The 16,459-nt window shown below is 36.6% G+C and overlaps 1 protein-coding gene across 1 annotated transcript in view; it reads right to left on the reverse strand.

Annotated features, from left to right (window-relative positions):
* The window catches only part of atp1b3b (ATPase Na+/K+ transporting subunit beta 3b), a 49,629-nt gene extending 34,658 nt beyond the window's left edge, over positions 1–14,971 (reverse strand). Inside the window, exon 1 of the mRNA XM_073817909.1 lies at positions 14,703–14,971. Coding sequence (XP_073674010.1) covers positions 14,703–14,808 — 106 coding nt within the window. The 5' untranslated portion in view covers positions 14,809–14,971. The remainder of the gene's footprint in view (positions 1–14,702) is intronic.
* Positions 14,972–16,459: the final 1,488 nt, after the last annotated feature.

Here is a 16,459-nt window from a genome sequence, read left to right on the forward strand (position 1 = left end):
TCAATTTTTTTAAAGAATTCTTATATGCTCATGAAGGCAGCATTAACTTGATTAAAATACAGAAAAAAAATGTAATATTGTGAAATATTATTACAGTTTACAATAATGGTGTTCTATATTAATGTATTTTAAAATATAATGTATTCCTGTGATGCAAAGCTGAATTTTTATCAGCCATTACTTTGGTTTTCAGTGTTACATGATTCAAAAATCATTTTAATATTATGAATAATTACTGTTATCAATTAGTTTTTTTTTTAACTGTGACTTTTTTTTTTAGAATTCTTGATGAAATAAAGTTTAAAAATAACAGCATTTATTTGAAATAGGAAATATAAAATAAGTCTTTGCTATTACTTTTGAACCATTTAACACATCCTTGGTAAATAAAAGCATTCATTTAAAATGATAAAACACTGGCAATTAGCACTGCATTACAAATACACCTTATTCTTATAAAAGTACAGATGATGGTTTGAACACATAAATCATATATTGCTGGAATTACGTGTTGTTTTCGTGTTTATTGCGTATATTGACTTCATGTTTAATGAGTCAACATGTTTTGATTTGCATTTTATCAAAGTTCCTTTATAGGGGTCCTATTATGCTTTTTCACTTGTTGAATTGTAGCCAGTGTGTGGTGTGTATGTTTGGGCATAAAAAACATCTACAAAGTGACAAATCTCAAAGGGAAATATTCAGTTATAAAATCCCTTTTCAAGAACTACAGCGAACGGCTCCTTTGGACCACAGCGTTTGTTTTCCGGATGCTATGAAGTCACAACGTGGTCCATTTAAATATCATTTAAATAAATCCTATACATACAGAAATAGGAATCATTGGGGAATGGAGAGGGACGAGGTGCGGGATTTGTCTAAATTGAGTGTTTTAGCATGTACAGCCACTTCTGGGATGCTTCAGAGAGCCGCAGGACATTTGTATAAATGCGAGCATTAACTAAAGTGTCTACAAACTGCTCCGGTAGTCGTGCTGGAGCCATGCCATTGATGTGGGTCGAAACACATGCAGATCCGCGGCTGATGTAAACACAAGAATTGACTAGAGTGACAATCATCGGTGGTCGCGTCGGAGCCGTGTGCAGTGTGTGGTAAGAGATGTATTCATCATACAGTGTAGATAGCTTTACTAGCCCTATGCTGGAGCTGGTTTCGAACATATTAAATAAATGAGCATAATAATGATAATATCGTGTATCGGCGATCTCACAGACTGACGATAGGACCAACACTACTGTAGCTTTTTATTAACTCACCCTCCATGCAACCTATCTGTATATGACTTCCTTCTTTCAGACGAATGCAATCAGAGTTATATTAAAAATGATCCTGGCTTTCCCAAGCTTTAGAACGGCATAAACAAGTGTTTCTCTCCATCAGTCCATAATAAAAAGTGCCTCACATGGCTCTGGGGTGGTCAGTTAAAGCCTCCTTTAGTGATCTGATGTGTTTTTGTAAGAAAAACATCCATATTTAAAAATGTAAGAATCATTTTAATGTAGTTTGTGCAGTTGTACATGGAACTTGCTGCTTTGGGAAGGGGCGTGGCAGGACTGAAACGCTGTCTAAGCTGTTCGCCAATCGCAACGCAGAGGGACTAATAACCAATCACAACACATTTCTTTTTTTCGGAAGGCAGACCTTCATCAAACCAAGGAACTAATCGAGCCATTTGTGCCAGCCTACGGAGAAAGCTGTTCTGCCCTCCAAAGGCAAAGTGCAGTAACTACACCATCACTGAAAAAATGCCGTTAAAATTTTTACACCAGCTAGTCAAATATGTTGACACTCTCGTTTCTCTGAAACGGGACAAAATTGAACCAGGAGATTTTGCCACAAGACAAAACAGTTGTCACAAAGTCCATTTTAAGCCTTGATTCAATTTTGACCAAATGTGTAGTTACTGCGCTTTGCCTTTGGAGGGCAGAATTGTAATCATGTGAATTATGTTAAAAATAAAGCATTTTTCGAACCACCCAGCATGAGAGCGTGTTCTAGTGCACCCGAAAACAAAACGACTTTGTAAAAGGGCATAATAGGACCTCTTTAAGGCAAATCATTTCAGTCATTGGCCATCTTGTCCAGGTATTTAATTCACACAAGTGCTCCTGTTTTTGAATGGGGGACGGCAAATTCTGTTCACAAAGCTTTGGAGGACTGTTTCACCATATTGCGCCTTGCAGTTTCTCCCATTCGTCATAAGTGAGAGTTGGATGGCTCTTTCCGTCGTATGATTTATGACTTCTATTAATCTCACCTGTGGACTTTCTGCACAAGGGTGTTTCTGACTACCCATATGAATGAAACAGACATTACAGGAGAGTGTTTGGTGCACTCCATAATGCTCACATCACCTAGATATGAGTAAAATACTCTGAAGAAATAAAGAAAAGCTTTTCTCTCACTAAAAGCCCTGAGGGATGTTGTTTAGTAATGGAAGCATACAGGATGCATAAGATGCACATAAATGTATGTGTGTGTTTGTCAGCCACCACTAAAGACCATTTCTGAGTCAGAAAACCCTACAGAAGCTGATGTGGGAATAGAGCAAAAGCTGAGGAGACAAAGACACTCAGACAGATGTGGAGAGTGGAGCAGTAGATGCTCATTGCTGTCAGGAGGACACTCATCTCATCTCATCAGCTATCTCCATTTCACGCTCTCCATTCAGTCTGACTCGCTGGATCTCCATCTCCGCTCTCGCTAATGCCCCTTACATTAGATCTGATCTCACCGGGTCAATAATACTGTGTAATGGATGAGCCTTCAACATTCCCTACTATTCCATTACTAGAGTTTGTGTGTGATTCTGTGGGTTGGCTGTGAAATACATAGAAAAACGGAGTTTTGAAAGAATCTGCAAAATGTTAATTTTATTGAAAATGCCTGTTTGTATTTATTTAGTATTAACCTAAATAGAATGTTTCACACTATAGATGTTAATATATAGTCCACAATAGAAAATAGATGAATTTATAAAAATGACCCCATTCAAAAATTTACATCCACTTGATTCTTAACACTGTTGTTACCTGAATCTCAGCAGTTTTTTTTTGTTTTTTGTTTTTTTGGACAGTTCATGAGTGCCTTGTTTGTCCTAAACAGTTAAACTGCCTGCTATTCTTCAGCTCCACATTTTTTTTTTTTTTTTTTGGTTTTCCAGCAGTTTTGTGTTTTTGAATGCATCATATTTTAGTCCTGGGGGTGAAAAGTTTTTCAATTTAAAGATCAGAGTAAATTTAACTTATTTTCTTCCTCTGGGAAACATGTAAGTAGCTTTTGAAGGGCAGTACTACATGAGAAAAAAAAAAAAAAAAAAAAAAAAAAAGATTTAGGCAAAAAAATATAGGGTACAACAGGGATAAAGGCACCCCCTAAGAAAAAAAAATGCTTTTCACTGTGAACAACAAATTGTATTTTATGTATGATTAATAGCATGTTTTTTAATATGATTTTTTTTTTCATTCATAATCATGGTGATTCTCTCTAAGATAGACACCCACCATGGAATATGATATTTACCATCTGAATCTAACCATGGCTTGTCAACAGAAGTCAGCCTTCTATTAATTATCATGTTAATTATTGTGTCTTTTAGCCCCAACAGCAGGTGTGCTTTTTTTTAACCCCAAATACTATAATTTTACAAATTCTTTCATTATTTAAAAACTGCTGTTTTAATCATCTTAAACAAAACTGAAAATCATTAAGAAGACCTTTGTCTCAAGATATATTGAATAATTTTAGCCATTCTCATTTGCTACCTAAATCTACAACAGTTTTAAAAACATCAAATGTTAGGCAAAGTTAGCACAGAATCGACTTCTCTCTGCTGCTTGTGACGGTTTAAAGGAAAATAATATCAAAGGTGTCTTTTACCCCGTTGTAGGATTACAAATTTATAAAAGGTTAAACATAGATTCCAATATAACTGCCTAAACAGAAAAGTAATGCACATTGTGATTTCTAAGAGCAGAAAAACCAGACCCTGAGACAGGAACCTTATGTCTTTAAGCAGTTCCTGAACATCTGGCAGGTTTCTCTTATTAAGTGTGAAATCTAAGCTCAAAGTACAACTGTGTCCTTTTGTTTATTCCCTTTGCATTTGAATGCTAAATAGATCAAAGCCGGGAAAAGCCTACTAGGCTGACTATCTGTACTGCATTTGCATGCTTTGTTTAGATTGACTCCACCTCTATGTTTTCCTCTCCCCCTGGAAAGGTATATAAACTGTAATGTATATGCCTTAGTAGACGAATTTTGATGACTGCAGCGAACGAACAGCTAGGATCTCAATAAAGAGAAACTTCTGCTTCAAGATATCCAAAACGTCTCCTGGTCTCTGAGAAAAGTTCACAACACCGTCCTACCCTACACATCTTCATTCTGTTCAAAAGTTTTCACCCCTGTTATCGATGCATTGTGTTTCCTTCTGGAGCATCAGTGAGTGTTTGAACTGTAATAGTTGCATATGAGTCTCTCAGTTGTCCTCACTGTGAAAAGATGGATCTCAAAATCATAGTCATTGTTGGAAAGGGTTCAAATACACAAAAATGCTCAAAAAAAAAAAAGGAAAGAAAAAGAAAAGAATTTGTGGGACCTGAAGGATTTTCCTGAATAACAGCGGGAAGTTTAGGACAAATAAGCGACTAAATCGCTAAACAGTTTTCCAATGTTTTTGGATACAATGAAACTTTTTGATTTTTACCTGAAGCACAACATTTTGGATTTAAGTTTTAGTGTAAATGTTTAGGAAAACACAGCTGAAAGTAGGAAACATTTAAAACATCTGCAGTTTTTTTTGCAATTGCATAATTAACAGTATTGGACAACATTTCTTGATGCACCATCAGTTCAGACATAATTTTTTTTTTTTTTTGCAATCTTTGTTTTTTATTTTCTTATTGTTTGGGGTTTATTTACAATAGAGACCATTTAATCTGACTCCCAAGACTTAAGAAAATCCTGAATCTGAAATTTATAACAATTTGAAAAATTATTGTAGTTCACCTAAAGATACTAATATAATAAAGATGCTTCATTCTGTTGACAAACAGAAAGATAGAGCATAAAATAACAGACTATTCAAATGCGCGTCTTAAATTTACCATTATCTCAAAAAACTACTAATTTTTATTAAGACCAAATCTAGTCAGCTTCACTAATAAACTGTGTTTAATTTGGAGCAGGACTGAAACCAGTCATCACAGGAAATAAAGAAAGACAGTGAGGTATGGAGAAAAGCAAAGCTCAGAATGAATGAATGAATGAATGAGACCCAGTCAGATCCACAGTGAAAGACAGGAGACAATAAAAGCACACAGGAGCAGTCTTTATCGGCGGCTCCTCTCAGCTGTTGAGAAACCCAAGCCCTGAAGAACCAGATACTGTCCTCTTCCACCTCCTGTGCTCAGGCATGCTGGGATAAAAATACCTCAAGGGTGCTGCTGTGGGGGTAATGTAGGGTCCCGTACTGAGACTGTGGCACACCCATAAGTGTGTGTTTTTCTGAAAGCAGATACGCTTGAGCTGTATATTATACCACTGACTCCGGCACGGGACGGCCATCACATCAACAGGCACATGCTACTGTAAGGAAAAGACACGCTGTACCCTCACTTAATGACCTTGATGACCTGTAAAATTGTATAATGAAGGTCTTTGAAAATCCTACATCAGGACTGTTATTTTGAAATGTATATGCCTTGCTACTTCCAGCTGCTCATTCAAAAATATGAGACCTACAATATCCACTCTCTATCATAATATAAACATCATTATGTTCACATTGTCAATTCACCAAAGCTGCATCACGAGCAGTCATTAGCACTGACTGCAAATGACATTTTTAAAGATCTCTTAAAAGAATTAAGACCTTTTTTACTATTTAAGACTTGTAATGGCACTGCAGGCAAGAACACAGTTTTTTCATGCACCTGTCTTTTTGGTTTTACATTAAGTGTTTTTTTTAGACTAGTGGAAAGAAAACATCCAAAAGACACTGTTAAGGGTTTCTTTAGCACTTTAATCTATCTGTGTCAATAAATTTCAATTATAATCCATATATTTAAAGGCCGTTTTCTCAAAATGAGTTTTTTTTCACCAACACTGAGCCTTAATCTCCACTTCAGTAGCTCTTACACACACCAAACTTGACATTTTTATTCTTGTCCATAACCTGATAAATAATTTGCTGGATTTTATACATTTTATTCCCAAAAATGTTCTAGAAATATTGTTTTCTGTCTGTTTATTCTGTTTATATGAATTATGGAGTGACGAAATGAGATACCTAAAATCCCCGCTGTAAAAACATTTGAATCAAAAAAGTGAATCAAACAAGAGTTTTGAAACTGACCTCATCCAGTGTTTAGATTTTTGTACTAGGAATGTATGCAAATTAGCTCATATTTCATTAAATAATGCCTCATTTACATATTTAGATCTAACATTTTAGAAAACTTGTAATACAAAAAATGTTTGCAATTATCAAAGTAATCAATCAAATGAGTAAGAATGATAACAATAATAATTCACCTGTAGTGTCGAACAAAACCCAAGATTTTAAGGACCCACAGAAACCCTGCTTATACAACATGTCAAATAAAATAAAATAGGAATGAAAAAATAATGCTGACTCTAAACATTTGAAGTCAATGTAAAAGTCTACAGTCTATTGACGATATTATTAGTACACTGTAAGTGATTTTTTTGAAAGTGTTAATAAAATTCTATTTCATATTTCTTAAAATGTAAATGAGATTATTGGAGTATGTTTTACAAGCATTCTACTGTGTTACTTGCTATTTCATTGAAATTATTTGTGAAGTTTACTATAATTTCTGAGTGAAAATTGTTCCAAAGTAAATCCTACACCGTGTGTGTGTGTGTGTGTGTGTGTATATAGTTATGCTAAAGAAACAAGCCAAAAGCCAAAAAAAAAAAAAAAAATCTTTTAACAGATATTCTCTTTTAAACTGAAGCTTTTATCTTCTGGAGACGTTATCAAAAATACTGATGATACTGACTACTCTTGGGCGTGTGCCTTATTTCTAACCAATCAAATGCTTGCAGAATAAGTACGCCCCTCCCCTAATACTGTACTAAAGCATTAAAATAATGTTTGCAGATGTTTAGCTAACATTCCAAGTTCACAAAACAATAACAATGCTGTTTTGACATGTGTGTTCTGTGTCTGAATGTCTGTTTTTGTTTGCTCTGTGTGACTCCACCCACTGCCATTGCCTTTCACTGTCAATGATCCCTATTGTGTGTCCTCAATCTGGCAACCTGTGAAAACTGAGTCTGAGGTGGAGGGGTGGGAGAAAAACTTCAGTATTTTGAATTTGGACTGCAGTACCCATTTCAACCACTAGCTGTCAATATTACAGTACATACTGCACTTTTAGAGCATTTCACCAGAATGTCTTGCTCTCCACAACATCAACTGTCTTTCATCGTATTTTACCCCAGTGTGCGATCAACAGGGGTAATCGTAACTGGCGCAGACATCTCGGCTCTGGAGGCTGCGGAATGGAAGAGTGGCGGGACACCCAGTGATGCTGAGAGGAGAACAGCTGAGACTCCCAGTATGACGTTCCTCGCTGCCAGAATCCCTCCTCCAGCGCCGTTCCCTTGAGCTAGTGCCAATTCATTCACACGACTGTGGCGGCGCCGCCAGCTACACTTTCTCTCTTCTCATTAGTAGTGCTAAATTTATTAGAAATACTCTGGGCATGAAAGAGGGGATTTTTTTTCACATTTTCTAAAGTAAACGGTGCTATTTGCTGGTGCTAGGCTGTTCTGGATGGTAGCAAAGACAGGCAATTGAAAGGTTCAATGAATGGGAGAAACTGCAACTCGCAATTTGGTGGAATAGCCCCACCTTCTATTCACTGCCTTTAGAAGCTCTGGTTCACATAGAAACCTGAGACACACTTGAAAAATAAGGGTTTTAACACTACTTGAGCATAAGGAACAACATTTATGTGAGAGTTTATTTCAGATTTTGTTGCAGATTTGAAATAAGCAATTTAATTGGAAGCAGTTTTTAAGATTTCAGCATTCCCCCATTTATTTAGACATGACTTATTGGGTGGCCAAAATAGCCTTCTGGAGGCATTGCAAATATGGCCGCTGAGTGAACAGACTTTCCTTTAAAGGGGGGTCCAATGCAGTTTAAAGGCATGTTAAGTTATTTACACTGTTAAAGAGTTGGATTCTAATGCTAAACACGGCGAAGTTTCAAAAAACGATTTGGACGTTTAACAGAGTATTTCTGTGCCGAATACACACTTCCTGGGTTTCTTACAAGTTTCAGAAAGTTTTTTTCAATCATGGCTCTTCATGACGTCCTGAAGGGTGGAACTCCTTGTATGGGCATTTCTGAACTATCCATTTATTATTTCAGATGTCAATGAGTGTGATTAACCAGTGATTATTCACACTAATGACACAACTGTCAAGTTGAGCTTTCACAGCATTTAAAACAATTGATTTTAAAAGTTCTTCTCAAATGCTGGAGTGTAGTAAATGATAAAAGAAAGTGTAAAAATACACCCTAGAGATCTGTCTAATGGGTTTCTGACTTCACCTTGTTCAGCGAGGAAAGATGCCAACTCCCAGCCGCCGTTTGCCACGACGGAGCGGAGCCAAGCCAATTATTGAGGAGGGATTTTATCACAGAGAGTTAAAGTCCTCATGAAATCCAAATAAAGTTTTTTGGCTTAAAGTATGAATGTGTTAGTCTTAAGATTATCTGTAAGATAGTGTGCTCCAATACAACAACATTTGCATTTAGAAGATATAAGCATTCAAAACGTACTGTCTCTCACTTCCACCAATATGAATCAACGATTTTGATGACGTCACCCTACACTTCAGCTTTTCATCAAACCTTCTCTCCAACCAAATGCTCTCTAGAATCCAAATATGCTTTCGTTTCGGGCAAATGAGGTCTGGTTTCACGTTGTGTTACGTGAACCTTTTAAAACTACACAGCTTCAGCATGATTATGATCACTATTTGTCACTATTTTCACTGTCTAAGCTGTCAAATGTGCTTTGCTTTACCAAGCTTAACGGCTCTGGACTAAGCAGATATAAATGAAACGCTATTGGCTATTTTTTTTAAAAGTGGGCAGAGCTGATATGTTCCACCCTGTTTTCCTGTTTCAGTTTAAAATACGTAACCACATATAATAATGCTGCCAAAGTCCAATTGGGCTACTTTTGGGCTAGTTTTGAGTGGCAATTGGGCGGGTTTTCTTGTGAAAACCTGGCAACCCTGGTTTAGCCTCTGGAATGCGAATATTACCAGGGGAATTCTGCCAAAAAAACAACAACAACGTGTATTTTACCTCCCGGAATGCAATTTTTACCTGGGGACCTCCTTCGAAATGCAATTGGGCTACTTTTGGGCTAGTTTTGAGTAGCATTTGGGCGGGTTTTGTTATGAAAACCTGGCAACCCTGATTTAACCTCTGGGATGTGAATATTACCAGGGGAATCCCGCCAAAAAACGTGTATTTTACCCCCAAACACAATTTTTACCTGGGGACACCCCTTCGAAATGCAGTTGAGCTAGTTTTGAGTAGCAATTGGGCAGGTTTTGTTATAAAAACCTGGCAACCCTGATTTAGCCTCTGCGATGCCAATATTACCAGGGGAATCTCGCCAAAAAAACGTGTATTTTACCGCCCAGAATGAAATTTTTACCTGGGGACCCCTTTCGAAACGCAGTTGGGCTAGTTTTGATTAGCAATTGGACAAGTTTTGTTTATAAAACCTGGCAACCCTGATTTAACCTCTGGAATGTGAATATTACCAGGGGAATCCCCCCGAAATGCAATTTTTACCTGGGGACCCTCTTCGAAATGCGATTGGGCTACTTTTGGGCTAGTTTGGAGCAGCAATTGGGCGGGTTTTGTTGTGAAAACCTGGCAACCCTGGCTGCATGTTTCAATGCGCTTCATTGGACCTTCAAACGAATCACCCAAATATAAAAAACCTGCTATTAATTACAAATTTTGAAGCTTATTTCGCAGCACTAAATAAGAAATCCCTGATTTATTATCAATGCAGCAACAATAACCATGTCTATCAACGTCCACAAAACAAAACATGTGACTCATAAGTAATATTCCAGGTCTTCTGAATACATATAATATACCATTGTTTAATCTCACTCATGCCATTCAAAACCATACAATGTTTTTTTTTCTGTGAAACAAAATCTATGATGTTTTGAGGAACGTCACAGTGTCATACAGTGAAAGTCAACTGGATCCATTGTCTTTCGGACCCCAATGGATCCACAGAAGAAAAACGCATACAGTTTTGGAACGAGGGTGAGTAAATGAGGACATTTTTCCATTTTTAAGTGATGTACTGTAAGCCTTTAAGCTGTTGTTCAGTTCTTCCTCTCATATGAAGCACCGAAACATTGGGTTTCAAAATGCTACATCAATGCAACATGGGAAATTTGATGTCACCATTGTTTCATAAGCAAACACTGCTCAAAAGAGCAAAAGACTCCAATCTCAAGACTGGAAATATGACAGCTTTATGGTGTTTTTTTTTGGAGCATAAACAAATCTGAGCTTTCATTTGCATAAAAATGCATCAAAATTGGTTTTGCGTGGACAAAAGAACAAGTGAAGAAGAAGTGCTTTTCATGTTTATTCGTTTAACTTGAAACAGCTCATGGGCCTTTTTCCATTTTAAAACGAAAATGTGAATGAAATTACTACATTGTGAAGCTGAAGCCAAACATGCTTGAACACACACGATCAAATAACAAGCCCGTGTTAATGGGGCAAACAGGAGCAGGAAGTTTCACTGACGAAACATAGAAATAGGTCATTGTTGCATATGAAAGCATCGCTGCCACATGGCTGCTCTCCTGTCAGAGAACAACGCGTCTTTTCATCGCTTTAAACTGGCCGTGGTAAACGCATCCTGAGATCCTAGCGGCTCATCGCAGCGCAACCCCACAAATCCACATCGCTGAGGACAGATCAGTGTGATTGGTAAATCAACAGTAGATTGCGAAGCGTTAATCTGAGCTAATCCAAACGGACGTGCATCGGGGCGCAGACGTCTCGCGGAGCCGGACCTGTCCATTAACTCCAGCCTGATCCTTTTATCTCTCCGCTAGCCATCCTTCCCTCCAACACGTCCCCTCGGGAAAAGTAAAAGCAGACCGGGAACCAAAACGGTTTCTCTTATGTGTACATTTTTTTCAATTACTTAGTTGTGGACGGGTCGCTCTGGGACCCAAACACTGCAGACACACTGCAAGCGATGGGGAAGTTTTTTGTTTTTTAAATGGTACAGGCGTCATTTTATTTGGCCTTGGATAACATTTTTATGGGCAGGCCGTGTATTTCACAAACCCAATCGATAAACTATACTAGAGAAGACCTTAGAGGTCTTAAATAAATAAGAAATAATTCCCATTTGTCTACTTGACAAATCTGTACTGGTCTCAAAAAAAATTTTTTTTTTTTAAATATATACATATTCTCTACTTCTGGAAATAAATAAAATAGGCAATAAAAAAAAATCAATAAAAAAAAAAAAAAAAAAATCCCATTTGTCTACTTGACAAATCTGTACTGGTCTCAAAAAAAAAAAAAAAAAAAATTTATATATATATTCTCTACTTCTGGAAATAAATAAAATAAGGCAATAAAAAAAATCAATAAATAAAAATAAATTTTAAAAAAATCCCATGTGTCTACTTGACAAATCTGTACTGGTCTCACAAAAAAAAAAAAAAGATAAATAAATTAATATTTATTCTACTACTACTAACCTTAAAATAAAAATACATGAAATAAATAAAAACATAAAAACTATTTCTATCTGTCTACTTGACCTGCCACAATTTGTACTGGTCCAATGAAAAAGTTTAATAAATTAAAAATTAAAATAAGTGAAAACAAAAATAAAAGAAAATATTTATTCTACTTCTGGAAATAAATAAAACAAGACAATATAAAAATAACAATTAAAACAATAAATAAATATTTCCCATTTGTCTACTTAACTAGCCAAAAATTACACTGGTCCCATGAAAAAATAAAATAAAATAAAATAAAATATAAAAATAAAATAATAAAAAATGTGAATAAAATAAATATTTATTGTACGTGTGGAATTAAATTAAATAAGACAATATAAATTAACATAAAAAATCCCATTTATCTACTTGACCTGCCAAAAATTCCCATAGAAAAAAAAATATATAAATAAATAAAATAAAATAAAATAAAATCTTCTCTTTCTGGAAATAAATAAAATAAGACTAGATAAAATAACATTTAAATAAATAAATAAAAATGATTTCTATTTGTCTACTTGACCTGAGTCCCATGAATAAATAAAATAAAATTTAATTAAATATTTGACGACAGTGCTTAAATGTATGCATGTGAAAAATCATATAAAATAAATAGTATTATATCATATTTTGTATTCTTTAAAGAAAAAAAACCCCACTAAATACATTATAATTTAAATAAAACGTGTAAATATTTCTTTACATTTACAACTTTATTATTAATGTTACACTGAAGTTCTGTATTTTTATATAATAAATTAAAACTATTATACATTCACACACTTATTTATTTTTATCAAACACTACGTTTTAATCGCAACCTATTATACAGTAAATCCAATTAAACTGAAACTCCTCTTTATGGAAATTATGGAAAGATTACTGGTTGGTTTGTAATTTTCAACCCATTCTTACTGATGTGACTAAGATTATCACTTCAAGATTAACCAATTTTGACAAAACTATGTTAGCTAGTCAGAAAACGTCAGGCTACCGGACAAACGAAGAGATGCAAAAGCCTTTAAGTGCCATTTCTTCTAAAATGAGCTGTATTTAGGTTCAGTAATGTTACTCTAATGGCAATGTACAGGTCCTTTTCTATGCAATGAAAGTAAAATAACTGATCAAAATGCTCATTTTAGAAGAACATTTCAGACACCAGCTCTTCAATATAAAAGACTGAGAAACAGAATTCACAACCAATGCATAAAAATGCATGTAAATAAACACCTTTTAGCGCTACCAGCATTGGTCAAGCCCAATTTCAGTGCAAACATGACCACAGGCCTAAAAGAAAAAGCTCAGGTCAGCAGAACGACTAGGCCTTGTCGCATAAAGCAATCCTAAACTCCCATACGAATAAATAAAGACCTGCACAGACATCATATTCCTCAAGGCTGGAGGCCGTTTTCATTTGAATCAAATCGATTTCCTTCTCGAGGCCTACTGCTACAGGAGCTTGAGGAGAACCGGTTTGACCTTGAGAGGAAAGGGAGGAGGACGGGGAGGAGGGGCAGAGCGAACGAGCGCATGCATCACACCGAGGAACACCCATCCCGCTGAAGAAGAGGTACTGCAGAGTTTAGCATCACGAACACCGCCGGGCTGCTCGCTCGACCGACTACGAGGAAATAGTTCCGTGTGAAGCCGGTTACCAAGCAACTGGGTATTTAAGAAATTGCTCCCCACCCCCATCGATAATGATGGACACTTTGCAGCTCTGAGGAAAATCGACATGCAAAGCTGCAGTGCAAAACAAGGTCAGAGAGAAAGGCTCGAAAGAATGCGAGATGTTTTCAAAAGAAAGAAACGAGATCATCTTCTCATCAAGCGAAGCGAGGGATGTGGAAATTTCCTCTCATCCTCTCAAGCTGGGCTGTGAACCTCAGCAACGCTCATTTGCATATGGAATGAATGCGGAGGCGACGTCACCACGGCCGCGAATGATCGACAGCTGAAACATTCCGTTGGAACGCCGCACTTCGAATAATTCGAATATAGTTGCGATTAGTCACAACATTCCAAATGGAACGTTACTTCTTTCTTTTCTTTTTGCCCGACTGTTATCAAATATCAAAATGAATACAGTAAACCAGATGATAAATCAACCACGAGTGTGTTAGGGTTATTATATTTAGCTTACAAATGATTATCTCTCAGCATCATTTCACATCTAATATGACAGGCCCGCTGTGGAGAGCGCAGTGATGACATTCAGGAAAGCTATTCATAGACCTCGAGCCTCGTGTGAAACTGCAGGATACAAGCGCAGAGGAATATCTGCCGAGGCGTTAAATTAAACGCCGATTAATCACGGAAATCCGCGATGTTTAACGAGCGTCATTTTGACGATAGCCGCGGCAAGTGGAGGAATCATATGTTGGAGCATATTTTACTAAACGCCCTCTTTGTAAAGCTTTATAACTAGGCTCCATTTTAGCTGACTTGAGGTTTCTTGAAAGAGGGATTCCTCATGGAATCGATTCCCAGAGCGTATATGGTTTACAGTTTATGGATGTGGTCTAAATGAACTGTTTTCAACGCTGACATTGTTTTATACGCTTGACAGGGATGTGTCTCAAGGATCCCCGCGGATCTAATGTATGCTCAATTGCACATGCTGCCACATTGTAGCGGATTGTAAGCGAGAGGCACATGAAAGCTCAGTTTGCTGGGTGTCTGAGAAACCATTCCAGTGGAACAGAGCTTTGCATTGCGGGGCAATTCAGTCAAGCACTGCAGATGTGCAACAATTTGCTTGCTACAAAACGCATACCTACATTAGGTTTTAATTGCGTGCAATTGGCACTTGTCAAAAGACAAAAACGACTACTCACCCCAGCTGCTCGCGGTGCGCCCGATGAATTCCCCCGTCCGCGGGTTGTAGATAAAATCTTTCCAACTCGACTGCTTCTCGTCAGCTTTCTCCTCTTTGTTGGCCATGGCGTGGATAGGATGAATAAACCAGCTTGAGGACGATGGATGAGGACAAATCAAAAAAAGCGTTGGTTCGGGCTCGCCACCTTCGCGTTATGAGATAAATGAGGTGTGCAGTCTTTCCACGCGGCTCGAGACTGCAGCAGTCCGTCGGTCGGGCTCTCCACTAGCGGCGTTTGGAGCGCTCTGGCGCATGCGCAGTAGAGCCGCGCCGCATTTCCAAGAGCCGCATCCAAATGAAGCGCGTTCGCGTTCCACAGCATTGATATTATAAGATTTACCGAAACGCCGCGTAGTTTACAAACAAAAAAGTTGTATAAAACCTTTATTGCATTAGTTATTATTACTTTTTTACCTCAGGGACTGTTTCTCAGGGTGGGGTTGAGTCAGTCAGGCATCTTGACTTGACCAAAAAAAGCTCTTCTTTTGAAAAAAGTTGATCTTCCAACTTATGACTTTTCAGCTAAATTTTCCGTGAAAAAGTAGGTGTTTGAAACCTTCTAAAAGCTTTTATTCAAGTCTTGTGACTTAGAACCCCATTATTCAGCTGTTGCAAAAGCTAATATGACAATAATCAAACCAGTTATAAATAATAAAACAGTGCAGTCATACAAAACGTGTGTCCATAGTCACCATAGCCTCGAATGATTGACAGCTGAAACATTCCATAAGAATGCCCGCACTTCGAATAATTCGAATATAGTTGCGAATAATCCCAACATTCCAAATGAAATTACTTGTTTCCCTTTTTTTAATCAAAATCAATAAAATAACAAACGAGATGATATAGGCATCTTGACTTGACAAAAAAAGCTGTCACAACCTCTTCTTAAAATATGAAAATCGATCTAAGGTTGATCTTCCAACTTATGTATGACTTTTCCAGCTAAATTCTCAGAGAAAAGGCAGGTGTTTGAAACCAACATGGATTAGCATTGCTATAAAAAAGCCTTTATTCAAGTCTTGTGACTTTAGAACCCCATTATCCAGATGCTGTTACAAAAGAAATCGTTCATAAATAATAAAACAGTGCAGTCAAAACGTGTACCTTTTGTTTGATGTTGCTGTTTTCTGCTTCAGATCTGAACGTACTTTGCCTTGGCGTTATTGTTCCAATGACATATTATATTGGTTTTGAAATAAAATGAAAAACGATAACCAAAATACAAAATAGACTGTTGAATAGGGCAACCGCAATAGAAAATGCTAATAGCTGCCTTAAAATGTATTCATTATTAAAAGTTTGCGTTTATACAATACATGTGCGTGTATATTTAATACATATTTACACGTATCTATTAATATTTGATATATGATTTATATATATATATATATATATATATATATATATATATATATATATATATATATATGCAACTATATGTTACATTTACAGCAACGTTTATTTGCATATTGAATGAATGCGGAGGCGACGTCACCACGGCCGCGAATGATTGATTGACAGCTGAAACATTCGAATAATTCGAATGTAGTTGCGATTAATCCTAACATTCTGGATATAATGTTACTTCTTTCTTTTCTTTTTTGCGCGACTGTTCTCTCTTTTTTAATTAAAATGAATAAAATAACAAACTAGATGATATAGGCATCTTGACTTGACAAAAAAGCTGTCACAACCTCGTATATTAATGTATTC

The sequence above is a fragment of the Garra rufa genome, chromosome 14 (genome assembly GCF_049309525.1).
Source record: "Garra rufa chromosome 14, GarRuf1.0, whole genome shotgun sequence".
Classification (NCBI taxonomy): domain Eukaryota; kingdom Metazoa; phylum Chordata; class Actinopteri; order Cypriniformes; family Cyprinidae; genus Garra; species Garra rufa.